This window comes from Marmota monax, unplaced genomic scaffold, assembly GCF_021218885.2.
Source record: "Marmota monax isolate L192 unplaced genomic scaffold, Marmota_monax_Labrador192_F-V1.1 WCK01_AAM20220418_F8-fsc00021, whole genome shotgun sequence".
NCBI classification, from domain to species: domain Eukaryota; kingdom Metazoa; phylum Chordata; class Mammalia; order Rodentia; family Sciuridae; genus Marmota; species Marmota monax.
The window spans coordinates 10,210,437-10,236,083 of NW_026695228.1; the positions used below are offsets into that span (position 1 = coordinate 10,210,437).

General features: G+C 42.9%; 1 protein-coding gene across 2 annotated transcripts in view; it reads right to left on the bottom strand.

Annotated features, from left to right (window-relative positions):
• Positions 1 to 434: 434 nt before the first annotated feature.
• The window catches only part of Dclk3 (doublecortin like kinase 3), a 63,952-nt gene continuing 38,739 nt past the window's right edge, over positions 435 to 25,647 (bottom strand). For both annotated transcript variants that reach the window (XM_058576595.1, XM_046437433.2), the window contains exons 2-5: positions 18,920 to 20,787; positions 6,529 to 6,661; positions 3,406 to 3,573; positions 435 to 1,034 (exon numbers count right to left, since the gene is read on the bottom strand). In XM_058576595.1, the coding sequence (XP_058432578.1) occupies positions 841 to 1,034; positions 3,406 to 3,573; positions 6,529 to 6,661; positions 18,920 to 20,653 (2,229 nt within the window). In that variant the 5' untranslated portion in view covers positions 20,654 to 20,787 and the 3' untranslated portion in view covers positions 435 to 840. The remainder of the gene's footprint in view (positions 1,035 to 3,405; positions 3,574 to 6,528; positions 6,662 to 18,919; positions 20,788 to 25,647) is intronic.

The window sequence follows — 25,647 nt, forward strand, 5'->3', positions numbered from 1 at the left end:
CTGCAGGTGGGAATGTGCCCCACCTCAGACTCCTTCAAGCCTCTGTGGAATCCATTCACTGCACTTCTGCCATACTAATGAACTAAATGGCTTCCTTGTGAGTTGAAACATTGTCACAGCATGAGTACCTGACTTCAGGTAACAGTGACATAGACTCAGAGATAATTAGGCAGAAAAACAGTATAAGTAGGTATTGTAGGAGCAAGAGTGATTGAATGATTTCTTCTTTCTGTTTTTCAGACTGCACCAGATCTGATTTCAGGTCCCACTACCATGCTAGGGAACTAGGTTGACACATCTTAAGTATAAACAGTTCCTGTCTATTTATCAAGTGTCCAACACATTTATATGTAGTCACACTGGCTTCAGGAGTTGGACTATAATCCCCTGACTCTCGTCACCAGCATTAAGAAGCAATTAGAATACAGATCCACTTCTGGTATTCAGAGCACATTTTATTGACACAGAAAGACCATGATTCACTTTATTAATTTCACGGGGGAGTTTAGACACTAGTAAGCACCACTCTTGTAGTACACCATGAACTTGATCACAAGGAGGAAGCAAACACATCATAATTACCAAAATCCCACACTGACAATAATGCTTACCCCCCAAAAAAAAGGTATTAAATACTTTAAATATACAAATCTAAAAATATGTTACAACATTTAACATTAAGATTTAATTTAGTTTTTTTTAATATGCTTTGTAATAAACTGAGTCTCTCCTTCTGGTTCCCCAGTTATGTGAAGAAGTCCTTTCATTGCTTCTCCCTCAGACTTTCATCTTCTCCTTTCTTGAGCAGAACGGAGGCTGAACAGATGCCCATAGCCATGACTATGATGCCTGCTCTGCAGCCCTCTTGTGCTGGCTCCGGACGTGGCCCTCCCTGCTCGGGGACACCTCCTTTTGCAGGTTCACTGTGCTGGTCTTTCCAACTGTTTCAATCCAGGGATGCTGAAGAACCTGGTGGGCTGTGTAACGCTTTTTGGGATCTACCACCAGCAACCGGCTCACCAGATCTTTGGCAGCTATGGGAGTGAGAGAAAGAGAGGGATACAGAGTAAATCCAGCTGATTCTGAATTTTTTCCTCCCCAGGAATAAAATAAGAACCCCCACATAAATGTTAGTGTCTGGAGACAGCTAGGGAGACTGAGGAACTGAATTTTCATTTCACTTACTTTCAAGCAATCCACATTTATATTTATCCACGGGTGGACAAGGGCTACTGTGTTGAACAACATGTTTAACATGGGATGTCTGTTAGCTCTCTACAGCCTCAGGGTCAGGCCCATCCCTAACATCTGTACCCTCAGGACAAGAACACGAACAGAGGCTGCAAAATATGTATCTATGTAGAGATACAAAAAATGGTGCTGTATATGCATAATAAGAATTGTAATGCATTCTGCTATCATTTATTTCTTTTTTTTAAAAAAATCAATAAAATAAAAAAAGAAACAAAAAATGTTTTAAATCAGACCAACACATTTTTAAATAAAATATGGTCCCTCTATTCCTCCGTTAACAAATATATCTTCATATTGACAAAACTGGGAGGAAAAAAGGTATGAAGAAATGAAATAATAAATAGTACAGATTAAAAATCAATTTCATTTCCTGCCCACAACCATGGCTGATTTCTGAGGGATGTGGTGACACCTGATAGGTCAGGTGGCAGAGGGGGAAGACAAAGTATTTCTCTCTGGCCTGCTGGATCTCCCAGCCTGGCCCATGGAGCCTGTTCTTCCAACCACTCGAGGAATAGCATGAGAAGAAAATACACACTTTTAAAAATCTTTCTTAAAGGTTTAAAATCTTGATCTTGCTCAAGATCAGCTGTTCAGCCACCAATCAGTCTTTCCGAACCCTCTGTGCAGCCACCTCTAGAGCACAGGAGCCACGGTTGTCTCCTATCCCACCCACTAAATTCAACTTCTGCAAATTCTGCCCACAAAGTGCCCCAGTCCCACCCTGACCAGTATGACTCCTTCAAAGTCCTCAGGAGACTCAGAGGTTGAAAGGGCAAATTTAAATTGAGACTTCTCAGACTCTCATGTTAGCACCGTGGGCTGGCTTGCAGGCTTTTGGATTCTAAGAACACTGTGGTCCAACAGAAGATGGAGACATTCTAGAACTGTTCTATCCACTCATGACAACCGAGCATCTGAAATCAGGATAGTGAGATGCATACATATCTACGTAAGTATGTAGACATACAAAGTGTGACCTCATTTGTCCAATTGTATGTGGACAACTGGACACCCCAACTCAAGCTCTCTCTACACCCTCCAAACAGCCTTCCAGGGCCACCCTTTGGCATATTAGGAAGAGGCTGAGAGAAGAAGCCTCTCAGACCTTGAAGTGGGCTTGGGCCATTGGTCAGGGAAGAGGCACCTGGGCTCTGGGGGGCACATCCCCGTGGCTGCACAGTCGCCTCACTTTGTGGAGAGGGTATAACCAAAGCAGAGCCCTCATAGGAATGGGGACCAGGACAGGAACTACCTACGCCCAAATCTAAGGACCATGCTATATAGGACTCCAGTTCCCAAGTTGCCATGCCTTGCTCCCGTGAAACCCTCACTCCACCTCCAGCAAGCCACGCCTCTCCTTACCTTATTTAAAGGGGAAAGTGAAGCTTTCAGGAGGAGTTAGATGCTGGGGATGGAGGCAGTTCAATTAACTAATCTTGGAGGGCATGTTGAGAGCAAGTTGAAAAAACAAAGCCATCACTCCTATTCTCCTTTCTAAGCCTAAGACTCAAAGACGCACAAACCCACAAGTATCCAGTTCGCAATTTTATAAAGGCGGTAACTAGTAGAGACAAATCAGTAGAAACAAGGGGAGAGATTCCATTTGGAATCAGACAGAATTAAAGACCCAAAGGGAGAAAACCCACACATTATCCAGCTCACTAAAAGGCAGTGGAGACCTACACCCCTTACCTTACAGAGTCCCCATACTCCTGGTGCACCTGCAAGACCCTTAATTATTCACATGTACATCAAGCACCTTCAATTCCTCTGTTGGAAGTACTTCTGGATATAAGATGGCCTTTCTCTTTCCAAATGAGAGTTATGTTTCTGATATTTTTCAGTTTTGAGGTTCTTTAATGGCCTTAAGGAAAATCAGTTGGTGACCACAACTAATAGATTTTTTTTTTCTTTAACTCTCAAAGCAAGTCATGTCTTCAGAGTGCTTCACAAACCTTCAGGAAACTACTGAGCAAGTAAAGATTAAGGCACAACAGGTGGACAGCCCAGCTCCATGCCAGGCACTGTGGTGGCCTTCTGTGTGTCTTCTCACATATTTATCTGAAAACCTCCTTTGAGGTCAGAACCTAGAGAAGATCCCAGCCCCACATCCCCTCCTCTCCCGTATATGGAAGCTCCTGATCTCACCATCAGAGATATTGTCCCAGTAAGGAGCAAGGAACTCGAAGTGGCCCAGCTGGATGATGTTAAAGAGCTCGTCCTGGTCCCTCTCCGGGCTGCGGAAGGGAGGGAAGCCACAGAGGAGGATGTAGAGGATCACGCCGGCAGCCCACATGTCCACCTCCAGCCCATAACCTGCACAAACAAAGGCAGACACACAAGTCAACCTTAGACCAGACGGGATCCAATGTGAAGAAACAAATGACAGAGAACTGTAGTTCTAAATAGTTGTAAGTCACAGAGGTCCTCAGCTCTCAATAAGCAAGGGCTGCTTCCAAACACGTGGTTTGGAACCACCCCTTTAAACAAGGAGTCACACCAGTGTTCCTCAAAGTCTGATCCTTGGACCACTGCCACTTTTGTGATCCTTTATGACTAGTCTTTGAGAAAATAAGCACAGAAATTGAAAGCAAATGTGTGGAAACTTACAGAAGTTTGATAAGGTCATAACATTCAACTAAATGATACATAGACACATCTCAGTGAACAGAACATAGATCAATGAAGATGTTGTCAAACTTAAATGGTAAGTCACATGTGGCACAAGCTATATTCTAGCTACACACAGTAAGATCATTCATAAGTCCACATTGTATTGGAAATTTAAAAACCTAAGCTACACCAAGAATAGTATGGGAATTACTTCTAGCCATCTATTTCCTATTCATTACTTTCTCCCTTATTAAAAAAAATACATTGACCTTTTTAATGATTATTAGTAAGCATACAAGCATGCGCACACACATATGCTTTTTTTTTTTACATAAAATCAGACATCGCATTGCACTTATCATATGTGATTCCATATCTCATTCACCTAATATTATATCATGGCATTTCCTATGTAAGAATTTCTTATGAAGAATATAAAAATATACTCTTCATAAACGTGATTCATAAGTGCTGTCCACATATTATAATCTATTATTTTCCAATATTTTGACAAGTGTAAGGAATTTTCTGATGAACATCCTTACATATTAAATATTTACACACATCTGATTATATGCTTAAAATAACTTTCTAGAAATGAAATGCACAAAATAATATTTTATACAACTCCCAAAAGTTGTAGCAGGAATATATACACTTTTACTTTTTTTCCTTTAGAAAAGGAAAATACTTGGAAGCTTTAATGTGGAAGTTAGATATTCATTATTAAGCCCTGGAGAAAGTCTGTCAAGACACGAGTATATATTAAGAATATATTAAGGGGCTGGGGTTGTGGCTCAATGTACAGCACTTGTCACACATGTGTGAGACACTGGGTTCAATCCTTAGCACCACATTTAAAAAATAAATTTTTTTGTGTCAATCTACAACTAAAAAAATTTTTTTTTAAAAAAAAAGATATATTAAGGAACTGGGCATGGTGGCACATGCCTGTAATCCCAGTGGCTCAGGAGGCTGGGCAGGAAGATGAAGAGTTCAAAGCCAGCCTCAGCAAAAGCAAGGAACTAAGCAAATAAGTGAGACCCTGTCTCTAAATAACATACAAAATAGGGCTCCAGATGTGGCTCAGTGGTTGAGTGCCCCTGAGTTCAATCCCCAGTACCTCCTCCAAAAATAAGAATATATTAAGCGCCTAAATCATTAATGATAACTTTTGCCAGTTTTGATGGCATCTGTTCAGTTCTCAACCATCTTTTACTCTTGGTGGAGACTGGTCTGCTGGGCCTCCCCGTCATCTTGCAGTCTGCCCTTGGTTTCTGTAACACTGCCTTTTCCTGATCCTCTGCCTGCCTCCAGGCAGCCCAGTCCTCTGCCAACCCCGCCTTCTTTCTCTCATGCCAGAATGCTTGACCTTCCTCAAGAATCCATGCTTTGCTGTCCTCTGGCATCACTGAGGGGCTCACTGTCTCCCCAGTTCAGCCACCATTTTCATGAGTCTCAAAACCACATGCCCATCTCATGCCCCACCCTCCTTGACAAGTGGATAGTTCCATGTATCCATCCCAATACAACGCTGAGCACACTGCAATGTCACTGAACACACTACAATGTTAGTGTATTCAAAATTTAACTCAGCTCATCCCTCAATTTCCCAAAAGAGCTTTTCCTTCCGACACCTGTTTTAGTTGATGTCACCACCAATATTTGGTTTCCCCACAAGTTCATGTTGTCTGTTTGCTTTTATCCAGTTCTTCAATGTTTCCATTCAAATATCTATGTCCCTTAGTATTTTCCTGTCCAATTTAAATCAGTTACTATATGAATCACATTTAAAACCAATTTTAAACCAATTACCATAAGAGGCACATTCCAGTGGCTACTCTGCTGGACTTTCCAAGTTTAAACACCTTCCAGTTTGCGGTGACCTAGACTCATTTGGTCTACCCAACTAAATGTACCTCTCTCAAGTCTACTGAGGTATCTTCTCAATAACTCTACTACCCAACCTTGTACATCTTATAGTATCATCCAAGTTTCCCTGGTGCCTCTGTTGCTAGGAAACCACCTCTCCCTTCTCCCTACCACCATACCTTTCCATCTTACCTAGGAGGCAAACCCTTCTTCTAGAGTGCCACACTAGTTCAACAGTCATCCATATATGAAGAGCCCTTTTATATATTTTGCAGAGCATATTGCTAAAACAGTTCATTACACCCTCACACAATATGCAAAGAGGTAACAAATATTCATGGAGTTTGAACTGGGATCCCTTTTTCCTTTAAATGTAAGGGTTGATGAAGGAATTTTTAAACCAAATACTATAGATTTCTTCCAGTTCTGTCCCATTAGAGGTAGCCTTGGGTCAGCTGAAAAATGGCCTTGCTTGATTCACATTCTCTACCATCTTGCATCTTACTGTCCTGTCTAGACACACACACACACACATATGCACGCACGCACGCGTGCGCACGCGCACATACACACCTGTCCTCTGTAACAAGGGCAGCTCTGATGAGGAAAAAGTTCTGCCTAGTCAAGGAAGCCTGTTCCAAATATTTCCATTAAAGTCTGAGTCCAAGCCTCAGTTCCAATTCTCTGAGATTTTAACTGCTCCATATTAAAAAATACTAAATACTAAAAATAAGACATTTGTTAGTAGGAGAGCTGGAGTCCCACAGAGCAATGTGTAACACTTACCTTTCTCAGAAAGAATTTCAGGAGCTACGTAAGTCGGAGTCCCACACACAGTAAATATAGGTCTCACCACATGCTTTGCAAGGCCAAAATCAGCCAGTTTCAAGGTGGTAGATTTGTCCTCATTTCGCTGAACCTGTAAGGAACCAAAATCTCCAAACCATTAAACTGTGATGAGAACTAAGGAATACTAATGAGACAACAAGTGTGCAAGTTCAAGGCAGGCAAACAATAAACCTACACAAGCTCGAGTTCAGCCCAACTCTGACAAATCATCCAACTTGACACGTGCTCACATTTTCAACTAAAAAACCAAATAAGATTTACTGTTCCATCTACAACATGGTAGACAAATGCAGTTATTTAAATTTTTTAATTAAATTCAGTCTTTCTGCTACACTGGGAACATTGCAGTTCCCCAATAGTGCACTGTGGCTTGTGGCTACCATATTAGATAGTGCAGATATACACAACATTTCCATCATTACAGACAGTTCTATTGGGCAGCATTGGAACAAAGATCAATGATACTTTGAGCATAGACTAGCTTTTGTAGAAATTAGAAAAAGCCTGTGGGTACACAAAGGATGGACAGAAGTAGGGGAGAACTGGGTATCAGAATGAAGAAGTAAGCAAATAGTAGGAAAGGTATATAAAACACATGTCCTAATTGAGAGACAGGGAGTCTTAAGAATCAAACACACCAGGAGTCTTTGAATAATTCCAAGTCCAAGATTGGCAGCTAATAGTTTTGGACAAATCTCTTTACTCATCTGACCCTCTGTTTCATTCATTAAAAGGAAGGAGCAGAACATAATTTCCAGCAAATACGATCATGTCAGGAATTCCACTCAATGTCTCTGATCCATCTAGAAAAGTGTTTGCCCTAAGATGACCAATAAATATTGGGTCTTAACTTAAAAGAATCTGAAGAGGTAAGCCTAACAAGCATTTAGGTCACTATGCAAGAAATAATAAAACTAAAAATATATATATTTTACATTCTAAAAAAAAAAGAAAAGAAACAAACAATGGAAAGGCAACCCAGCAAATCTTGCTGCATGTTCAGGATGTTCTATGGAAGTAGTTTCCACTGGAGATAAAAGTTAAATAATTGATGCAAATCAAAACTCCAGCCTCCTTCCATACTAACTGGTACCAACACAATCAGATCAAAGATCTGCCTATATCTCATCATAGAATCTGATTGCTTTGGACCAATGATGAACTCAACACACAGATCCTTATGTGAAAATATTCTGTGATAAACCTGGGAAATTTTATCTAAGTGTTATAGTTAAAGCTTCGTCCCAGGGTTTCATAAACTGACTTCCAGACCACTCACGTATAATCGAATCAAGCCTTTATTGAAGCACACCGGTGGCGGCTGACCAGAACATAAAGCTGTTCCCCTGATCAGCCCCGAACAATTGCAAGGGCACTCCTTATAAGCCTGAAAACCGCAAAAGGGATGTTCGGGGGGTCTAGCCAATGCAAGCAAGCCAGGTTACAGAAGCGGGACAGTGCAGTCAAGCGGAGGGAAGCCTAACCAATCACAGTTAGCCCAGTCACCCAGTTACAGAAACAGAGCCCTGTTACCATAGTTACAGAAACAGTGCCCCATTGGGTAGTTCTGTGTTCTTAAAGGTTTCTATAGCAAAAGGAAAAGAACATCTTGCCCCAGTCATGACTCTTCGACTTGGCATTGTTGTTTTACAGGATGAAGTCATAAAACAAAATGGAGTCACATTTGCTCCTACTATCACACAAGTAAGAGACTTACTGGTGCCACCAGACATATAAGAGAAATTACCAACTTGTCTGCAGGCACACATCCTCACATCCCTTTTGGAACTGAAGCAAAGGCTCCCTAGGGCCCTAGCAGCATTTGTGGCAGGAGGACAATGGCACTCTGGTTTTCCCTGTGCCTCGTGAGCCATGGGCAACACCCGGCAATGCAGGGTGAAACGGCCATCCTCTGGTTTCTCCTGGCCAGAATCAGTTCTCTGCATTTGCTCTGGTTCCTGTCAGTGAGCTGACATCTCTATAAGCAGTGTGTGTCTTAATTACTGAGCTTGAGTCATCACTGCACCATCTAATCAATGTCTCCATAATTGACCAGACCAAATGGAAAGTCATAGATTTAGAAATAAAACACAACTCTGCATACAGAGACAGACAGAGCCCAATAGGAGACAACAGAATCATTTAGTCTAGAAAATCTAGTTTGGAAGGGAAGAAAAACAAAACAGTGTAATGCCTAAAATTGCCAGATGGATCATTGACGTTAATGACATTTGCCGGGTAACTACTGTTACCCATCCATCCTGTGGAGAGCGATGATTTGAATCATGGCCCCTGACTCTCTCGAGTAGGTCAAGATGGCCTGGTTGCTATGACAACAATGGCCTGAGGAAACTGTGCAAAGGTTCAGAGTTTTATCAGTCAAGGACTTGAGTTCAGACACCGACTCCCAGGATAGAGAATTCTGAGCAAAGCAAAATGACCTTAATGTCTCACCAGTCCTACATCCTTCAGATTGCCTGTTTTGCCAGAACTTTCCCGCAAATAACCTATTCATGAAATCTAGATCATAAACATGCTGAGCTAGCTCTGGGTCACTGTTTCTCCATCAGAGAGCAATGTCCCATCTGGCCCCATTTTTTTCTCTCTATGTGTGTCTGTTTGTCTTTTCTTCGTTCCCCATTGCCCCTCATCCGGTATCTTCTGAATTAATAGTCACAACTCAGAGAGAGATGAGAGGGGTGCAGCAATGTCCCTCAAAAATATTTGTAAATATTCCCAACCAAATGATCAGCATTGATCTTACCAAAATAAGGTGTGTGTTCCTATTGCAAAATAACTGAAATATTCCCTTCCTCATGGAAGCCCCCAATTCCGCTGAGCCAGTACCAGTAAGAGATTAGATGTTTTGGAAACCCAGACTTTTACTTTGAAAATGTATTATGTTAAATGTCCAGATGCCAATGAATACATTTTCAAAATGTCAAATCTGTTTTTAAGATACTGAATAGGCTTAGCTGAAAATATATTATGCCTCCTCTGTCTCTTCCCTTTAGGTCTCAAGATCACCCCATAGCATCCACCAGGGCATGTGCAGGACCCAGAGGTTTAAGATGAATGTTTGTCTCTTCCCCAAGTGTTTTCCATTCTTCTCCAACTTCTACCATCAGGAGTGGTTATTCTTCAGTGCTGTCGTTTACTTCACCTCTGTAAGCAGCCTAATTACATTTAAGAATCGTGTGCTGATTGTGAATTTCTTGGTTTGGTTTTCACTTTTCCACAGACATCTTACATTCCTGGCTTCAGAACACTTCCTGTCTTATTCCTTGAAATTAAATGAGTGATGTCCTCCTGGAATAATTTTCCTCCCAGACTCTATGAGAGTCCCCCTCCACAGAGGAGGTGCATCCCATGTTGATTCATAATTCTCCACCACCACCCCTGTTTTCTAAATCTGCCCTCCGGGGCAACGGTGAATAAGGACAGGTCCTTTCCAAAGATGGAAATCAAGTACCATGACCCCACCATCTCACCTTTTTTTTTTTTTTGGCTTCTCTGAGTTAGCATCCCAGGATCCTCCAGATAATCTTTGAAGGATCGACTTCTCTGACCATCATCCCCTCTCTCAAGGAAGGCATCACTTGGGAGCTTATTAGAAATCTCAGTCACCCAGATCCACTCACACAAAATCAGCATCTCTGCAAGATCCCAAAGGGATTCACATGCACAGTCATGTTCTGGGATATCCTCATGCCAACGTGCCTCTTTTGGCCACAAATGCCCAGAATTGAATGCCACACACCAGATGAGATTTGATCAGGGTGGTGAGCCTCAGACATCTCAGCTGACCAATCCATGGGTGGCCACTGAGGCATCCAAAGACCTCAATAAATGTCCCACTCCAATGTCTCCACTTCAGAAAGCCTTCCTGGACTTTCCTGGGCATGGTGGTGGTCCTGCTTGGAGCCCCCTACCACACATCTTACCTTGCCCTCACCTGACACACTCCTGCCTCTATCTTCTGATTTAGCTAAATTCGCTGTTCTGGGTCATGTTTCTGCTGGGGCTGTTGGAGGCTCCCTTTAACTGCCAGGGTGTAGGGATTGCTTCACACTGCGTCATGACTGTTGCCTGTCTGTTTCCAGTCACACCAAAGTGTCCTGCTCAGAATCCAAGTGATCTGTACTACTGACATAAGCATGCAGATAACCCACCTCTAAATAAAATTTAAAGCCTCAAGAGGAATCTTCATTGTTCTGAATGATTAGCTTCCACTCTGTCCTTCCATGGCACATCAATTTAAATATGATCTTGCAATTTTTTTTTCACTTCTGAACAGAAGATGGCAGCAGAGTATATACCAAACATCACACGTTGCCATAGGAGGCCCCTGCTAAAGTTGATTATCTTTGCTAACTTCTTACTTAATCCTTCATGGTTCTTTTAACCCTTTCCTTTCAAGGTTCATTTTCAACTAGACACAAGAACCAAAATATCTTGGAAACCAAATCACATTAAAATGCCAATGCCTGAAACCAATTCATATTCTAGCAGTAAAAGACAGTGTAATCAAAAAATGGCTGAAAAAAATCAGTAGGAGCAACATCTTCCCAGGGACCTGTCATATGAATAGCTTATGACGTGACCTGGGGACCTACATATTACATCAGCTTTTTTTATGAATTAACATCTCATATTCATTCGGCAAACATTAATTAGATGCCAAGCATGTGCCAGGTACTGCTGTAGATATTGAGAATAACTGGGCACAGTGGTGCACACCTGTAATCCCAGCGGCTCGGAAGGACGATTGCAAGTTCAAAGCCAACCTCAGCAATGGTGAGGTGCTAAGCAACTCAGTGAGACCCTGTCTTTAAATAAAAATATAAAAAAAGGGCTGCGGATGCGGCTCAGTGGTTGAGCATCCCTGAGTGCAATCTCCTGCACCCCCCCCACCAAAAAAATAAAGCAGTGAATAAAACAGATAATGTTCTTGCTCTTAGAATGCCTCCTTTCTACTTATAAACAATATTTAACTAAACAGGTGATGTCAGGCAGTGATGAGTATTAAGAAAAAGTGGGATAAAACTTATGTTGTCTAGTACAGTATCCACTAAGCACATGTGGCTATTTATGTTTAAATAAAATTTAAAGTCTAGTGCCTTAGACACACAAGGCGTATTTCAAATGTTCATGTGCTACCAGACATTAGATTTCGGCAATAACATAAAAAAGATACAGGACATCTCCATCATCACAGAAAGTTCTACTGGACCATGTAGGAACAGGCAGTAACAGGGACTAAAATTTTAAACAGGGTGGTTTAAGGAAGTGAAAGAAGTTAGGGTGAGTTTTCAGGTAGAGGAAATAGCAAGTGCAAAGGCCCAGGAACAGCAAGTGGGGTGGAGCAGAGCAAATGAGGGGATGAGAGGTCAGAGACGAGCTTCAAAAGGAAGACCGGGGCCACATTATGCAGGACCTTCCAGGTCATGGAAATGAACTTGACTCATTCCCTGTGGCAGGAATCCAGTGGCAGCTGCAAGCATATCAGTCACCATGATGTACTCTTTCTAACTCATTATCTAGTTCACAGGTGGCCAGTCCTGCAGAACACATGGACACTGAACTGTAGGTGCTTCCTGGGTCAAATCTGCGAATCTCATATTCCACAGCACATTTTACATCACCACCAAGTTGTCTGATTGGATGAGAATCTCAGACTCAAGATGCTGAAAACATCACTCTGACCCTGCTCCTCTCCCAGAATTTCCCAACCTGAGAATGGCTCCATCATCACATAAAGATATCACACTTCAACTTAAAAAGACACAACCCACATTTTCTCTACCTCTCCCTCAGCTACTGGACCATTTCTATAATCTCCTTTTCATGTACACACACACACACACACACACACACACACCCTTGCAACAAGATGCAACTTACAGTTTTCCACATTCCATTCTGTCCCTTCAGATGACCATTTCTCTCTGCTCACCTCTGTGCCCCAAGACCAAGCTGCCACCACCTCCTGCTGGAGCCCAGCCAGGAGCCCACCCCAGCTCTGGCAGAGGGCTCCTCACCCCTGACCCTCACATAACCTTGAACAAATGGGATTTCTGGAAGGAGACAAAACAGAACTAGGGGGTGCGTGTTGATGCAATCAAACAGGTCGCTCTCAGATCTCAGAGGCTTGTAGAAAAGATTTACTGAGCTGCTCCCTCAGAATAAGGGCATTTTTGAGAAACTTAATCTTGGATCCTCAGATGGCTCACAAAAGTATGCTCTTAGATGAAAACTCACACAAACACAGGCATTAAGAGAGCAATAATGCTGGTGGGACTGCAAATGGGTGCAAACACTATGAAAAGCAGTATGGAGATTCCTCAGAAAACTCAGAATGGAACCACCATTTGACCCAGCTATCCCACTCCTTGATTTCTATCCAAAGGACTTAAAATCAGCATACTACAGCCACATCAATGTTTATAGCAGCTCAATTCAAAATAGCCAAACTATTTTGAAGGACACCTAGGTGTCCTTCAATAAATGAATGGATAAAGAAAATATGGTATATATACTCAATGGGATATTACTCGGCTTTAAAGAAGAATGAAATTCTGGCATTTGACAGTAAATGGATGGAGTTGGAGAATATCATGCTAAGCGACATAAGCCAATCCCAAAGAACCAAAGGCTGAACGTTTTCTCTAATATGTGGATGCTAATTCACAATAAGGGTGAGGAGGCACTAGGGAAGAATAGAGTTACCTTAGATTAGGTAGAGGGGAGTGAAGGGAGGGGAGGAGAAGGAATATGGGGATAGGAAGGCTAGTAGAATGAAACAGACGTTATTACTTTATATACATATATGACTGCACGACCAATGTGATTCTACAACATGTACAACCAGAAAAAATGAGAAATTATACCCCATCTACGGATGATATATCAAAGCACATAAATGCATTCTACTGTCATGTATAACTAATTAAAACAAATATATATTTTTATAAAAGAGAGCAATAAGGAATTGGTGTTATTAATCTTAACTAAATAACCTGAACTAAAGGCCTGTCTCATTGTGTTTTTCTTTAGTGACCTCATGTTATTGCTGAGATCCGTGTTTCCTGATTTTATTAAGTATAGCCTAACAATACATACTTTATGGTTATTATCAATTTTTAATTAATGTGATTGGTATATAAAAATACCCATGATTTTAGGCTATTAATGAGAAGACAAGGTCACTTCTGTCTCAGAAGCTCAGGGGAAAGGAGATTGAAACTGGAGCTGGTAGAAGCTTTGCTGATGAGGGAGAAATGTGTATGACTGAACCAATAGCAGCAAGGGTCCCTGAGTCCTTCTTGCATATCAAAGTAGAAGAAGAAAAAGGACTCAGGGAGTTGAGATCAGCACAGCGATTCAGCACGTCTGCTTTGGAGGGAGAATGGACAAGGACTGTATCTGGCTGTTGTCTATCCTACTAGGTTTTCCTTGCCCTTGGGGACAGCAGTCAGTGCCCTATCCTATCTGTACTCAGCAGCTAAACGTCTGGACAAGTCTGTCCTTCCTGAAATCAATAAGAGGCCAGCAAGAGGGTATCACCTTGTCCTCAACCAAGCCGTGACCTGTCCCCACCACCCTGCCACCATTTCTCCTGGATTTGGATGGTCTTCTAGCACTCCAGAACTATAGCAGCTGGGCTGGGGGCAGGAATATGAGTTAGGGAAATGAACCCTCTGCAGGTCAGTTAAGGGGCAGCAGCCTGCCCACCCTTCTCATTCCTTTCAGTCCCGTTTCCAGAATAAGAGCCTACCCTCTCTTGCCCTTGTTCTGGGAGGGAGGGATTTTCTTAAATGACTGTTGCTCACACGTCTGATATCCCTTTGATCCCTTCCCCCATCGGCTCACCCAGCTCTCTTTGCTGGATATGATTTCTCAGCCACGGGCTATAAATAACCTGGCCTGTCCACTTCCTGTCCTGAGTGAACTGGTCTGAGCAACATCACTTAAGCTTCTGTTTGCCTCCTCCCCTTCTTCCCCAGGGCCCAGCCAATACTACCAAGCAGATTCTAACCTCTCCAGGGAACACACTGGCAGAAGAAGCAATTAACATGGATATTTCTGCAAGCTGGAAAAATCTCATAATTAAAACTTCTTTTGTGAGATCTCAGGAGTCCAAATAACCCTAAGGGAAGAGGAACACTAGCATCTTATCAGAAATGTGATCGGTAGAAACAGATGAACTTGGTAATATAGGCCTGAAATTTTACTCTCGGGCTTAATTATCAGACGGAGATATTTCTGTTGATTAAAACAGTGTGATATGCTTGCTATATTTGTTAAGATCTCTTAGCACATTCAGAAAACTTCTAAAAGCAGCAACAGTTACAATTGACCATATAATCAAAAGTTAGTTCTCACATAATCACTTTCCCAAGCAAAAGACAGGTCTCAATAGAGACAGCAGCCACATATTAAAGGAAGAAAGGGTTTGGTGAGATGAATGCATAAAGAAAATGTGGGATATATACACAATAGAGTTTTACTCAGCCATAAAAAAATGAAAGTATGGCATTTGCAGGAAAATGGTTGAAACCTGAGAACATTATGTTAAGCGAAATAAGCCAAAATCAGAAGGTCAACAGTCATGTGTTTTCTCTCATATGTGGAAACCAGAGAGAAAAAAGGAAAAGAAAGGTTGGGGTTTGGGGGATTTCATAAAAATCAAAGGGAGATCACTAGAGGACAAGGACCAAGAGGTGGGATGTGGAGAGGGAGAGTGCTAGGGAGTGATACTGGTCAAATTATATTCTTATATTGTGTGCATGTACAAATATGTAACAACAAATCCCACCATATGTACAACTATAATGCACCAATAAAAAAATGTGAAAAGAGAAAAAAAATTAAAGGATTCATTGAATACAAATCAAAGCAACTGAAGAACACGAACTGATACACAGTAATTACCACGGTAATATATATTAATATATCATCTTGGAAAAAAATTTTGCAATATCATTATCATATCTGCAAGCTTAGAGAGGACAGCTTTCTAAACACAGACATCTGCCAATTGTCAAATCCAACATTATCTTCATCTGTCTAAAAAAAATCAGAAAGCACAACATCAGAAAACATTTATATTCCTGATCACAATATGTTGAACTTTTCGTCCAGAAAAAGGACAAACATGTTTTATTTTGATAAATAAAACCTGACACACTACCCACAGGAGACCAAATATATTAACCCTTCCTTCAAAAAATGGCTCAAAGCTGGGCACAGTGGTGCATGCCTGTAATCCCAGCAGCTTGGGAGGCTGAGGCAGGAGGATCTTGAGTTCAAAGTCAGCCTCAGCAACTTAGCAAGACCATAAGCAACCCAGTGAGTCCCTGTCTCTAAATAAAATACATTTTTAAAAAGGGCTGGGGATGTTGCTCGGTAGTTGAGTTGAGTGCCCCTGAGTTCAATCCCTAATACCAAAATAATAATAATAATAAGAAGAAGAAGAAGAAGAAGAAGAAGTGGCTTAAATCTGTAGCTTTCTGCAGTCTCTGCAGAAGACATACCATCATACATACAAAAATTTGTTTGAAATTTTCTTCAAAATCAGAAAAGAGAAAAAGGTCTAAATATCAATTAAGATCAATACTAATCAATATCTCATGTTGGACTGAAAAATAATAAGGAGATTTGCAAACTGCAGAATAGCAGTTGGCAAATCCCCTTTCTCTCTCTCTCTCTTTCTCTCTCTCTCTCTCTCTCTCTCTCTCTCTCTCTCTCTCACACACACACACACACACACACACTATTGCCCCAAACCACTAAAAGCATATATGTACTGATATTTAAGTCCATGAAGAATTGCCAAAAATCTTTTCAGAAGCAATCAGCTCATCCATATTAAGCATTCCTTACAGTGCTCCTACTTCTTGCAGCAAACTCCTTCGTGCCATCTACACCCATCCATTTAAAATTGTTGGCAAAGTCCCTTCCCACAAGTAAGAGCCTGGATTGCACAAGAGATGGGCCCAGCAATGGGTTTCAGGAGCTTGTTAGAAAATACAAGCTTAGATAATTGTCCCCAAAAGAAAACAGTCTTCTAGGGCAAAGGATCTTGTTCCACATATTTGAGAACTTGTGTAACTGTGATAATGCTTTAGGAGGCACATAGCCAAAATGTTCAGCTCATGGGACCTACTCATGCTTCTAATCAGTCTTTCCTGCTTTAACAATTTGGTGGAAACAGCAGTCATTTATTTAAAACACACATTCACACATATGCATCACTGTTGCAATTCCAAAGATCACAATAAAAAGTTCATAGCACATTAAAAAAAAAAAAAAAAACTTGAGCTCAGGCACAGAACAAAAATAGAGAGATAATTTAAAAAAAATGAGTTAAGGAAGGACATCTAGTTAATGCAAAAAAAAATTTCATATGAGAGTATTATTTGAGGGTAATTCAGACCACTCAGGCACCTAGCCAAATCACTTCGGCAATTTTGAAAATTGAGCAAAAACAAGATTGCTTGACTCTGTGGTCAACATAGACCTCATTTTGCCAAGTAATTAGCTTGATTCACTCTGTGTTTTAGTCTGCTTGTGGAAACAGTTTAAGACTGGTTCATGTGATGGAGTTATATTTGCAGGCCTGGTCTACCGCTGAAAATTCAAGGAAACCAGCTACACCCCTGCTTCCTCCCTGCCCCCAAAGAAGGCTCACTGAAATCATTTTTTCTCCATTTTCTATTGCTTTGACTGCAGCAATATGGCTTTTGGTGCTTCCTGTAATAGCTACCTTGATATCAGAGTTGTTTTCAACGTGATGATAATGGCAGCAGCTGTCACTAGTGAACCGCTGGCTATCTCCCAGGTGGTGTGCTATGGTTGTTATTCATCCATCCAACCCATGTTTATTTATTAAATGTCTACCATGTGACAAAACTGATCAGGTTTCAGGGTATAGTCTGAATAAAACAGAGCCTCTGTGGTCCTGGAACTTTCTTCCCAGTAAGAGAAAGAAAACAGAAAAGTAAAGAATGTTTCAGGTGGTGGTCAAGGCTACGAGGAAGACAGCAGGGAAACAGGGAGGTCAGTGGAGTTGAGCAAGGGGATCAGGGGAAGGAGGAGAGGAAAGAAAGGGAAGTTACTGGGGAATGAGAGTGATCAAATTATGTGCATGTAGGAATGTGACATAATGAATACCACTCTTATGTAGAGTTAAAATATACCAATAAAAATTAAAATAGAAGAAATAAAAATTTTTTTTTTAAAAAAGTAGACTGCAGATGCCACATGGTGACTGTGTGACGCTGCTGCCCTGACAAAGACTTCCAGGGAAGCACTTTTGGTCAAACCTGCGGAGCTTATCAACTCACTGCAAAGGGGAGAATGCACCATTGGCGGGCGCCTGGCATCTAAGCAAGAGGGTGTTCAAAGGACCTATCATGAGATTTGGGCTGTGTTACATGATTTGGGGGAGAGTTTAAGAAAGCAGGTGTTTGCTCTGGATAGTGTCAGGAGGTAGGAATCATTCTAGGGTGGGGTACCTTAACAATTCCCATTTGAGGTGGGAGGAAGGAGGCAAGGCAGCCTCTGATATTAGCAGAGCTGGGAGCAGTGGTACACGCCTGTAATCGTGAGTTCAAAGCCAGCCTCAGCAAAAGCAAGGTGTTAAGGAACTCAGTGAGACCCTGTCTCTCAATAAAATGCAAAATAGGGCTGGGGATGTGGCTCAGTGATTGAGTGCCCCTGAGTTCAATCCCCAATACCAAAAAAAAAAAAAAAAAGAGTAAACTGGGCTCAGAGGCTCAGAGAGGTAAGGGGCTTATCCCGAATTGAGTAACTAAGAAAGCCAAGATTCAAACCCAGAGTATCTAACTCCAGGGTCAGCCCCTTACCACTCCACACATAGACACCTGAAAAATATTATCCCTTTAGAATTCCTTGGCAAAGTATTATCCTCAAAAGGGTCATAGGGAGGGTCTCAGTGGGAAGTCAGTCAATGGTAGGCACCAAGCCTGGGTGGAAGCTGCCACCATGGACGAAAGGATGTGCAAAAGGTCAGGAAATTAAGTCTGTAGGGTCATCATCAAAGCAAACTTTTTTCTCTCAGGGATGAAAAAAAGAGTTTTCATTTATTTAAATTGCAATGTTTATTTTTCAGTAATTTCATCAAAACCAATTTATCTCAGCCACCTAGGAACTCTAACTAAAGTTTTAAATATTGGAACGAGTATGCTAAAATAACATAAAAGTCAAGTATGTAAAGGTAACAGGATATGAAACAATTAATATTTATTTTATCCCATTTAAAAAAAAAAAAAACTATCCCACAGCAGCAAAAAATGAGGCTTACCAGGAGGTTTTCCGGCTTGAGGTCCCGGTGGACAATGTTCTTGTCATGCAGGTGGACCAGGGCTTTACATAAGTCCATGATCATGAGGGCAGCATCAGGCTCTGGAAACTTCACACTTTCTATGATGGCATCAAAAAGGTCCCCTCCCTGCACATACTCCATGATCAGGTAGATTTCTGTTTCTGTTTCATAGACTTCATGCAATTTCACTATGTTGGGGTGAGAGAGGCTCTGGATGATTAAGATCTCGCTGTCAACTATGTCTTCCTTACCCTTGAGTTTGGACTTGTCAATAATCTTCATGGCATAGGCCTGCCTGGTCTCCCGGTGCCTGCACTCCTTCACCACGGCGAAATTCCCATCCCCGATGACCCGGCCCGTCTCGTAGTGCTTCTCCACGTGTGCTGCGATGATGCCCGCAGGTCGCAGCTTCCGGCCACTGGGCCGTTCTGGCTTGTTCTCCTCTGGCCTGGTCTTGGGCTCCTTCTCTACCCTACCAGGGGTCTCATCTCTGAAAGCCACCTTTCTCCCTCCTGATGCACCTGGCTTCTTCTCCCTCTCTGCCTCCTTCTCTTCCTCTCGGGTCCTGGGGACCTTCTCAGGGTCGGCCTGGGGCTCTCTCAGGAGCCAGCTACCCTGCTTGTTCTTGCAAACGTGCTTGGCATCTTTCTTCACATCCCTCTGCCCCTCCTCTGTGGCTGGTGCACTCTCCACAACGTCCTTCTTGGCCTTGGTTGCCCCCTGAGGGTGGCTTTCCTGATCCTCTGGGTCTCTGTCTGCTTTCTTGTCTGGGTTCTTGCCGGGTCTCCTCAGCTCTTGAGTGGGATTCCTGGGGCTGTTCCTGTGGCTGTCACCTCTCCACCCTTCCTCCCCACCCACAGGGTTTGCCTCTGGAGACCTCCTGCAGCTTCTCGTCCTCACCAGCTTGTCCACATCGTACTTTGGGCACCTGCCCATGTCCAGCTCGCTGGTCCCCAGGGACAGCCTCTCCCTCTCCAGGCTCTGCTGGAGCTCCCTCTCTCGCTTGCACTTCTCACACCTGATGATCTCCCCAGAGGTCTTCTCGATCTCCACCCCCAGGTGCTTCTCCCCACTGGCATTCCTGTCTTCCAGAGTAGTTTCCCTGGGTGGCTTGCCACCCGCTTCAGACTCTTGTTTTCCCCTCGCCCACTTCTTCTGGGCCCTCACCTTGTCCTCCAGCACCAGCTCCTGGGGGCACTTCCCCTGGTGCCCAATGGCTGTCTTGCTCCGGGCAGCCTCACCGCTGCTCCCGGTCTCCCCACAGTGGTGACCCCCTTTCAGAGTCTTGCCATAAAGTCTGCTTCTTAGCCTTGGAGAAGGGACCCGGCTGTGCTGGGTCAATGTCAGGGTCCGGTTTTTGTTAGGATACAGCTCTTCTATAGCCACCTGAATGCTCTTCAATGTCAAGGGTTCTTTGCCCATGGCTATGAAAGCATCCCCTTCCCTGAAGAAATCAGAGACACTCCTGATTTCCCTGCCCTTCAGGTTAAACAGTTTTCTCACACGATCATTCTTCCACCTGGGAAAGCCCAAGGCTTCTGAGATGTCTGCTAGGAGCTGCTCGAACGTCTGCACCGACCGCCTGTTGAGGAGCAGGGTGACCTTGCGGAGGGGCTGCCCGCCCAGCTTCACCACGGTCACCACCCTGGGCTTCAGTGGGCTGTTCTCAGCCTGGACTGAATGAAGACCATTCTGGGGGCTGAACATGGGCATGACAGAACCTCGAGCTCCCGGGAATGGTTTCTCTGGGTTTCCTCGGCCAGGAGGCAGCCAGGTGCCCTGCAGCCTTCGCTCTGTGATTTTCGAGCTTAAATATTTCAGAGAATGGTCACATAGGCCTCGATGACCTGCAACAGAAAAAAAGACAATAGCACATCACTCGAGGTGGGTTCAAAGAGTGCTCAGACTCCACCAGCCTTACTAAAGATTCTTATTCTACTATGATAGCTTATAAGTGCGGTCTCTGGGGGTCCCACTTGAAATGATGTAGTCCTTATATACCTTATGTCTCATCCCCAGTCTTCTCTATGAGAGACCAGCAATGCAGAATAGAGTTAGCACTGGGCTGCGGAGACTCCTACAGCCTCTTAGTGACCCACTCCCCAGAGTAGCCACACATTGAGGGCCTTCTAGAGGCGGGGGGTTGGCTCTATGCATACAACCCCAGCTTCCCCAAAATGAGTGGGCTTCAGGGACCTATGACTAAGACACTAGACCCAAGCAACAGGAACATCCTGGAAAATTATGGATGTTCATTATGGCAGATACACCTGCCTCTTTGCAGTTTTCCCAGCTAGATTTTCAATTCACTCAGCTAAGGCAACAGGGGAAGTGGTTTTGGTCACAAGATTTGAGCCAGACCCAGATTTTAATCCTGAAGTGGCCACTGACTACTATGTGAACCTGGGCAAATCACTTTTATTTCAGTGGTTTCACCCATAAAGCAGGAACACTAACATCTTCCTCCCAGGATTTTGTGAAGAGTACGTAAGAAAATGATTATAGTTCCCTTAACACAGTGCTTGACACACAATGAGGACACAGTAATTGCCAGTTATCAAGACGTTCCTTATAATCTTAATATCTATTGTGGTATTATAATTTCATTTAACCAGTGACATTACTGAAAAAGTAAAAGTCTGTAGTGCACAGCCTTGCCTAGCATCATGAGAAATGCCAGACCTGATGTGGTGGGTATTTCTTACTCTTAATTGGGATGATCTTGCATTAGACATTGGCAAAATAAAATTAAAGGAGGTTTTTCAATCTAAGTATAGAAACTTCCTTCTCCAGATGTTTTTTCCTCCACTTATTAAAATGAGAAAAGGAGTTGGGTGTGTAGTTCAATGGTAGAACACATGCTTTAGCATGTGCAAGACCCTGGGTTTGATCTCCAGTACTGGAAAGAGAGAGAGAGGGGGTGGGGGGAGGGAAAGGAACCAAGGACTTATTAATGTTCAGAGCTTAAATAATGAAAATTTACATGGATAAAATAAGATTTCAGATTTCCTGACCGATTTCACCCAGTCAGAATTAACTAGCAGAGGCAAAATTGGTTCAATTTCCCCAATTTCTATCCAGGTTCAGAAAAAGAAAACAGAAAACAGAATCTGTAATTTAATTAAACCCTGAGGGTTGGCTGAGAATTGTTAAAGTCATCCCAAAGGATCCATATTTCATACTTTGCGTGTAGGAATCTGCCACGTAGGTTTCCTTTGAAAAGAAGTTAAAAAGTAATTATTTGTAAGTATATTTGAGTCAACTATAGCAGAAACTCCAGTTGTGCCAAGATGGGCAGTTTGGCCCAGCATATTCACACAGAATGTTTTTTGTTTTTTAATTATAACATACAATCTGTTCGGAGATGATTTCCATCTAGACACAGGTGTCAGATCAGATGACAAGATAGCGGCTGGTACTGATCTTCCCACATGCCACAAATTTATGAGCTTAACAATCACATTTACAGTTAAAGGATTTATTTATGGACATCTGTTATCTTTTTTCTTCTCACAATCCTTCTAATGCCTCTGCCTGCATTGAGGAACTGAAAGAAGGTGACCTTCAAATACTTGTAAGCAAAGGGCTGGGGTTCTCATTCATCTTGCTTATGGTGTTTCACAAGGAGCAGGACCCTGAACACATATTTGTTAAATTAAGCAAATGAGGTCCTAATTATTTTCTCTGAGAAGACAGTGAAAGAGGAAAGTATTTTAGCCAATATCTCAGACTGGGGTTTTCCCAGCAAAGGAGGGGAGAGGATCAGGAAGCCCTAGGGATAGACCACTAGATGAGGTCAGAGGAAGGAGGACACACCAGAAAAACTTGGAGACATCAAGAGGCAGATCAAGTGGAAGTTCCAGGAAAATGAGCAACCAAGAGCACTTGAAGGCCAGGATATAGACACAGACATAGACACAGATACATAAACCCAGACCTAGGCATAGATGCCAACATTAAGTTGGGCCTTTAACACTAGATGAGTGGAGGACCCCAGCAGAAGGGCTGAGGAACCATGGTACAGGACTGGTCAGGTTGACCATGTGGACATTCAGGTTATGACAAATGAAGGTGAAACTCTAGTTAGGTGGAGAAAGTCCCAAGCAGGCACTATAAGGCAGTGCCAACGCAAGGGGATACACTAGAACTCTCAACCGAGGAAGCGTGGAAGCATGTTACAGGAGAGAAGAAAAGTAATAGCCCTCAAACAGCCTGAAATGCCAATTTCTGAGCCCTGACTTCAAACTCTGCAGTCCCTAGAAAAAAAGAATTCTCTATTCTAGGGAAGAAAAATGGGTGGGATCCTCAGGGAGGATCGAGGAGATTCAGGAAGCATCCAGTGAATATATTAGGGATGCTGGAGCTTTTAGCATAGAAAGGGGTTCAGGAAGTCCCCAGAGAAAGGTCTTGGTTGGGATTTCAGAGACATGAAGTAGTACTCATAGAACAGGATGAGCATTGATGGGCCATACAGATTGCATGGTGACTTAAAATGACAAAGACGCAAGCCATGGTGATCCTAAACATTGCCACTGAAGAGTCAGGGTACAGTGATGGATGGTCTGGTACCCACAGTTGGGATAGGAGGGAGAGGGGATGTGCTCTTGGGAAAACTAAGACACATTCAGCAGCCTCTCCCTCAAAACTTGCCTTGACCTGTTGTGGTCGGGAGGACAGCCTGACATTTCCCATCCCTGAACCAGGACAAGGCTCCACAAGCGCAACCGTCATCCAAGGGCACAGTCAAACATAATGCACAGACAGAGAAGCTCAGCCTCTGCCACGCCAGCATCAGGCACCATCAGTCTACAGCCCAGGCATTCACAAGCTCACTCAGAAGCTGTACGGTCTGAGGCAAGAATGAGAACTCAGCCCCACACCTTTCCAGCATATCTGGAATCTATAGCAATGGTACTTCTGGTTCTGTCTGCATCCAGCTCCTGGGGAGCAGCAGGAAAACAAAACCCATTTCAATCCTCTCTTCCACAGACTCACCTTCCTCCTTTAAAGTTCTTAGTCCAGAGCAAAGTGTTTTTCTTTACAAGTAAGAGGGGAAAAAAAAAATAAGGAGACTCTAAATGCCTGGTGCATCGGTAGCAAGAGCAAACAATGTGAGCTGGGGCATAGCCCTGGGCTCAGGCTCCAGGAACGTTCTCATCCCCAAGGACACTGTGCACCGAGGACTTCAGGCTCACCACAGCAGCATTATTCTAGTACCTACCCTAATCAACCTGACTAGAAAACCAAAGGCCAACCAGCATCTATTCATCTCCAACAATCTACTTGCAAAATCAATGAACCGGAGTCATATGAAATTGCCAGTAGGTCTATCAAGTTTGACCTACACAGATCAGAAATTTCAAAAGGCTCCAGCTAATCTAAGAGAATCCATACTCTGTCCCTACATTGATAATAAATTGTTTACAAAGCTACAAAAGGTAGAAAGAGCAAAAATTAAACATCCCAATCGCCAGCCCTCAGCCACCAAGCCAGCAGCTTCCCAGGAAGCTAGAGAGAGAGGGAGGGAGGGAGGAAGAAAGGAAGAGAGGGAGGGAGGGAGGAATGAATTTCCACAAGGAAATCTGCCAAGGTAGCACTTATTAAGAAAACTCATACAGGCAGGGAAGAGAAAAACATTTCTTCAGTTTGATAAAGCTTTATTTTAGAGTGGTACAAAGAACACTGAACACGGAGTCAGACTCCACGGCCCTACCAGGCTCTTATTATCTGGATGCCTCTAGGAACATTATATAATCTTTCCAAACCTCAGTTTCCCCACCTGCCAAACAGAATTAATATCTCACTCATGCTGACCTAGATGGTCAGCTTGGCCTAGATGGGCACTCCACCATGCTTATTCCTCATCCACACACTCTAAAAGAAAATAGGACTCATACCCTTGGGTTTTTCCCCAAATCCATGTACATCTCAAGGTCATACAGAATGTGATGCTGAATGTGACTCAGACAGATGGATTTGCTGTTCATGGGGGAATTGAAATAGAAAGCCAATAGGAACAGGACAATAAGAAACACTCCAGCAAAACTAAGCACATAGCTTAGAGAGAGAGAGAGCAGCTTCCTGCTCACTGATCTGAAGCTGCCCTGACTGAGGTGGGAGCCAAAAAACTCCAAGTGAACCAGCAAGGCCTAGTGGGGCTGGGTCCCAGAAATCAAGTTTCCTACCTGCCACAGGTCAGATGAATTCGCATAACTAGACTCAATTCCCCGTCACACCTAACGGAGCTGGAAAAAGTGACTGCAAGTCACATTAATCCACTTTCCTGTCTAACCACCTATTATTACTTTCTTCCTTTATATGATTACTACTCTCCTAATCTTCATGTTTAGGAGAGTGAGACATTTGTAGAGAAGTAACAGACAAAGGCAAAGGGTTTGGGGCTTCTAGGGGCAATGGAAGTTAAACCTACAGGGGAGACTAATGGAAGCTAAGAATTAAGTAAGACTTGCTATGGAGATTCCTCTCAGTGCCGTGTGGGTGCTGATAAGAGTCTAGGGTCTTGTGTGATAGTTAAGTGTTTACCCTTCCTGCTACAAGAGAAGCCAGAGGTACAATTTAACAAAAAAGAAATTTATGCCTTGCTTTTAGGCAAAAAGAGAAGGGAAGGAGCTTTTTCTGCCTCTGCTATTCCGTAATTTACCTTCAACTCGAAATAATGATGTGGCAAAGTGGCCTATTTAGGGGTG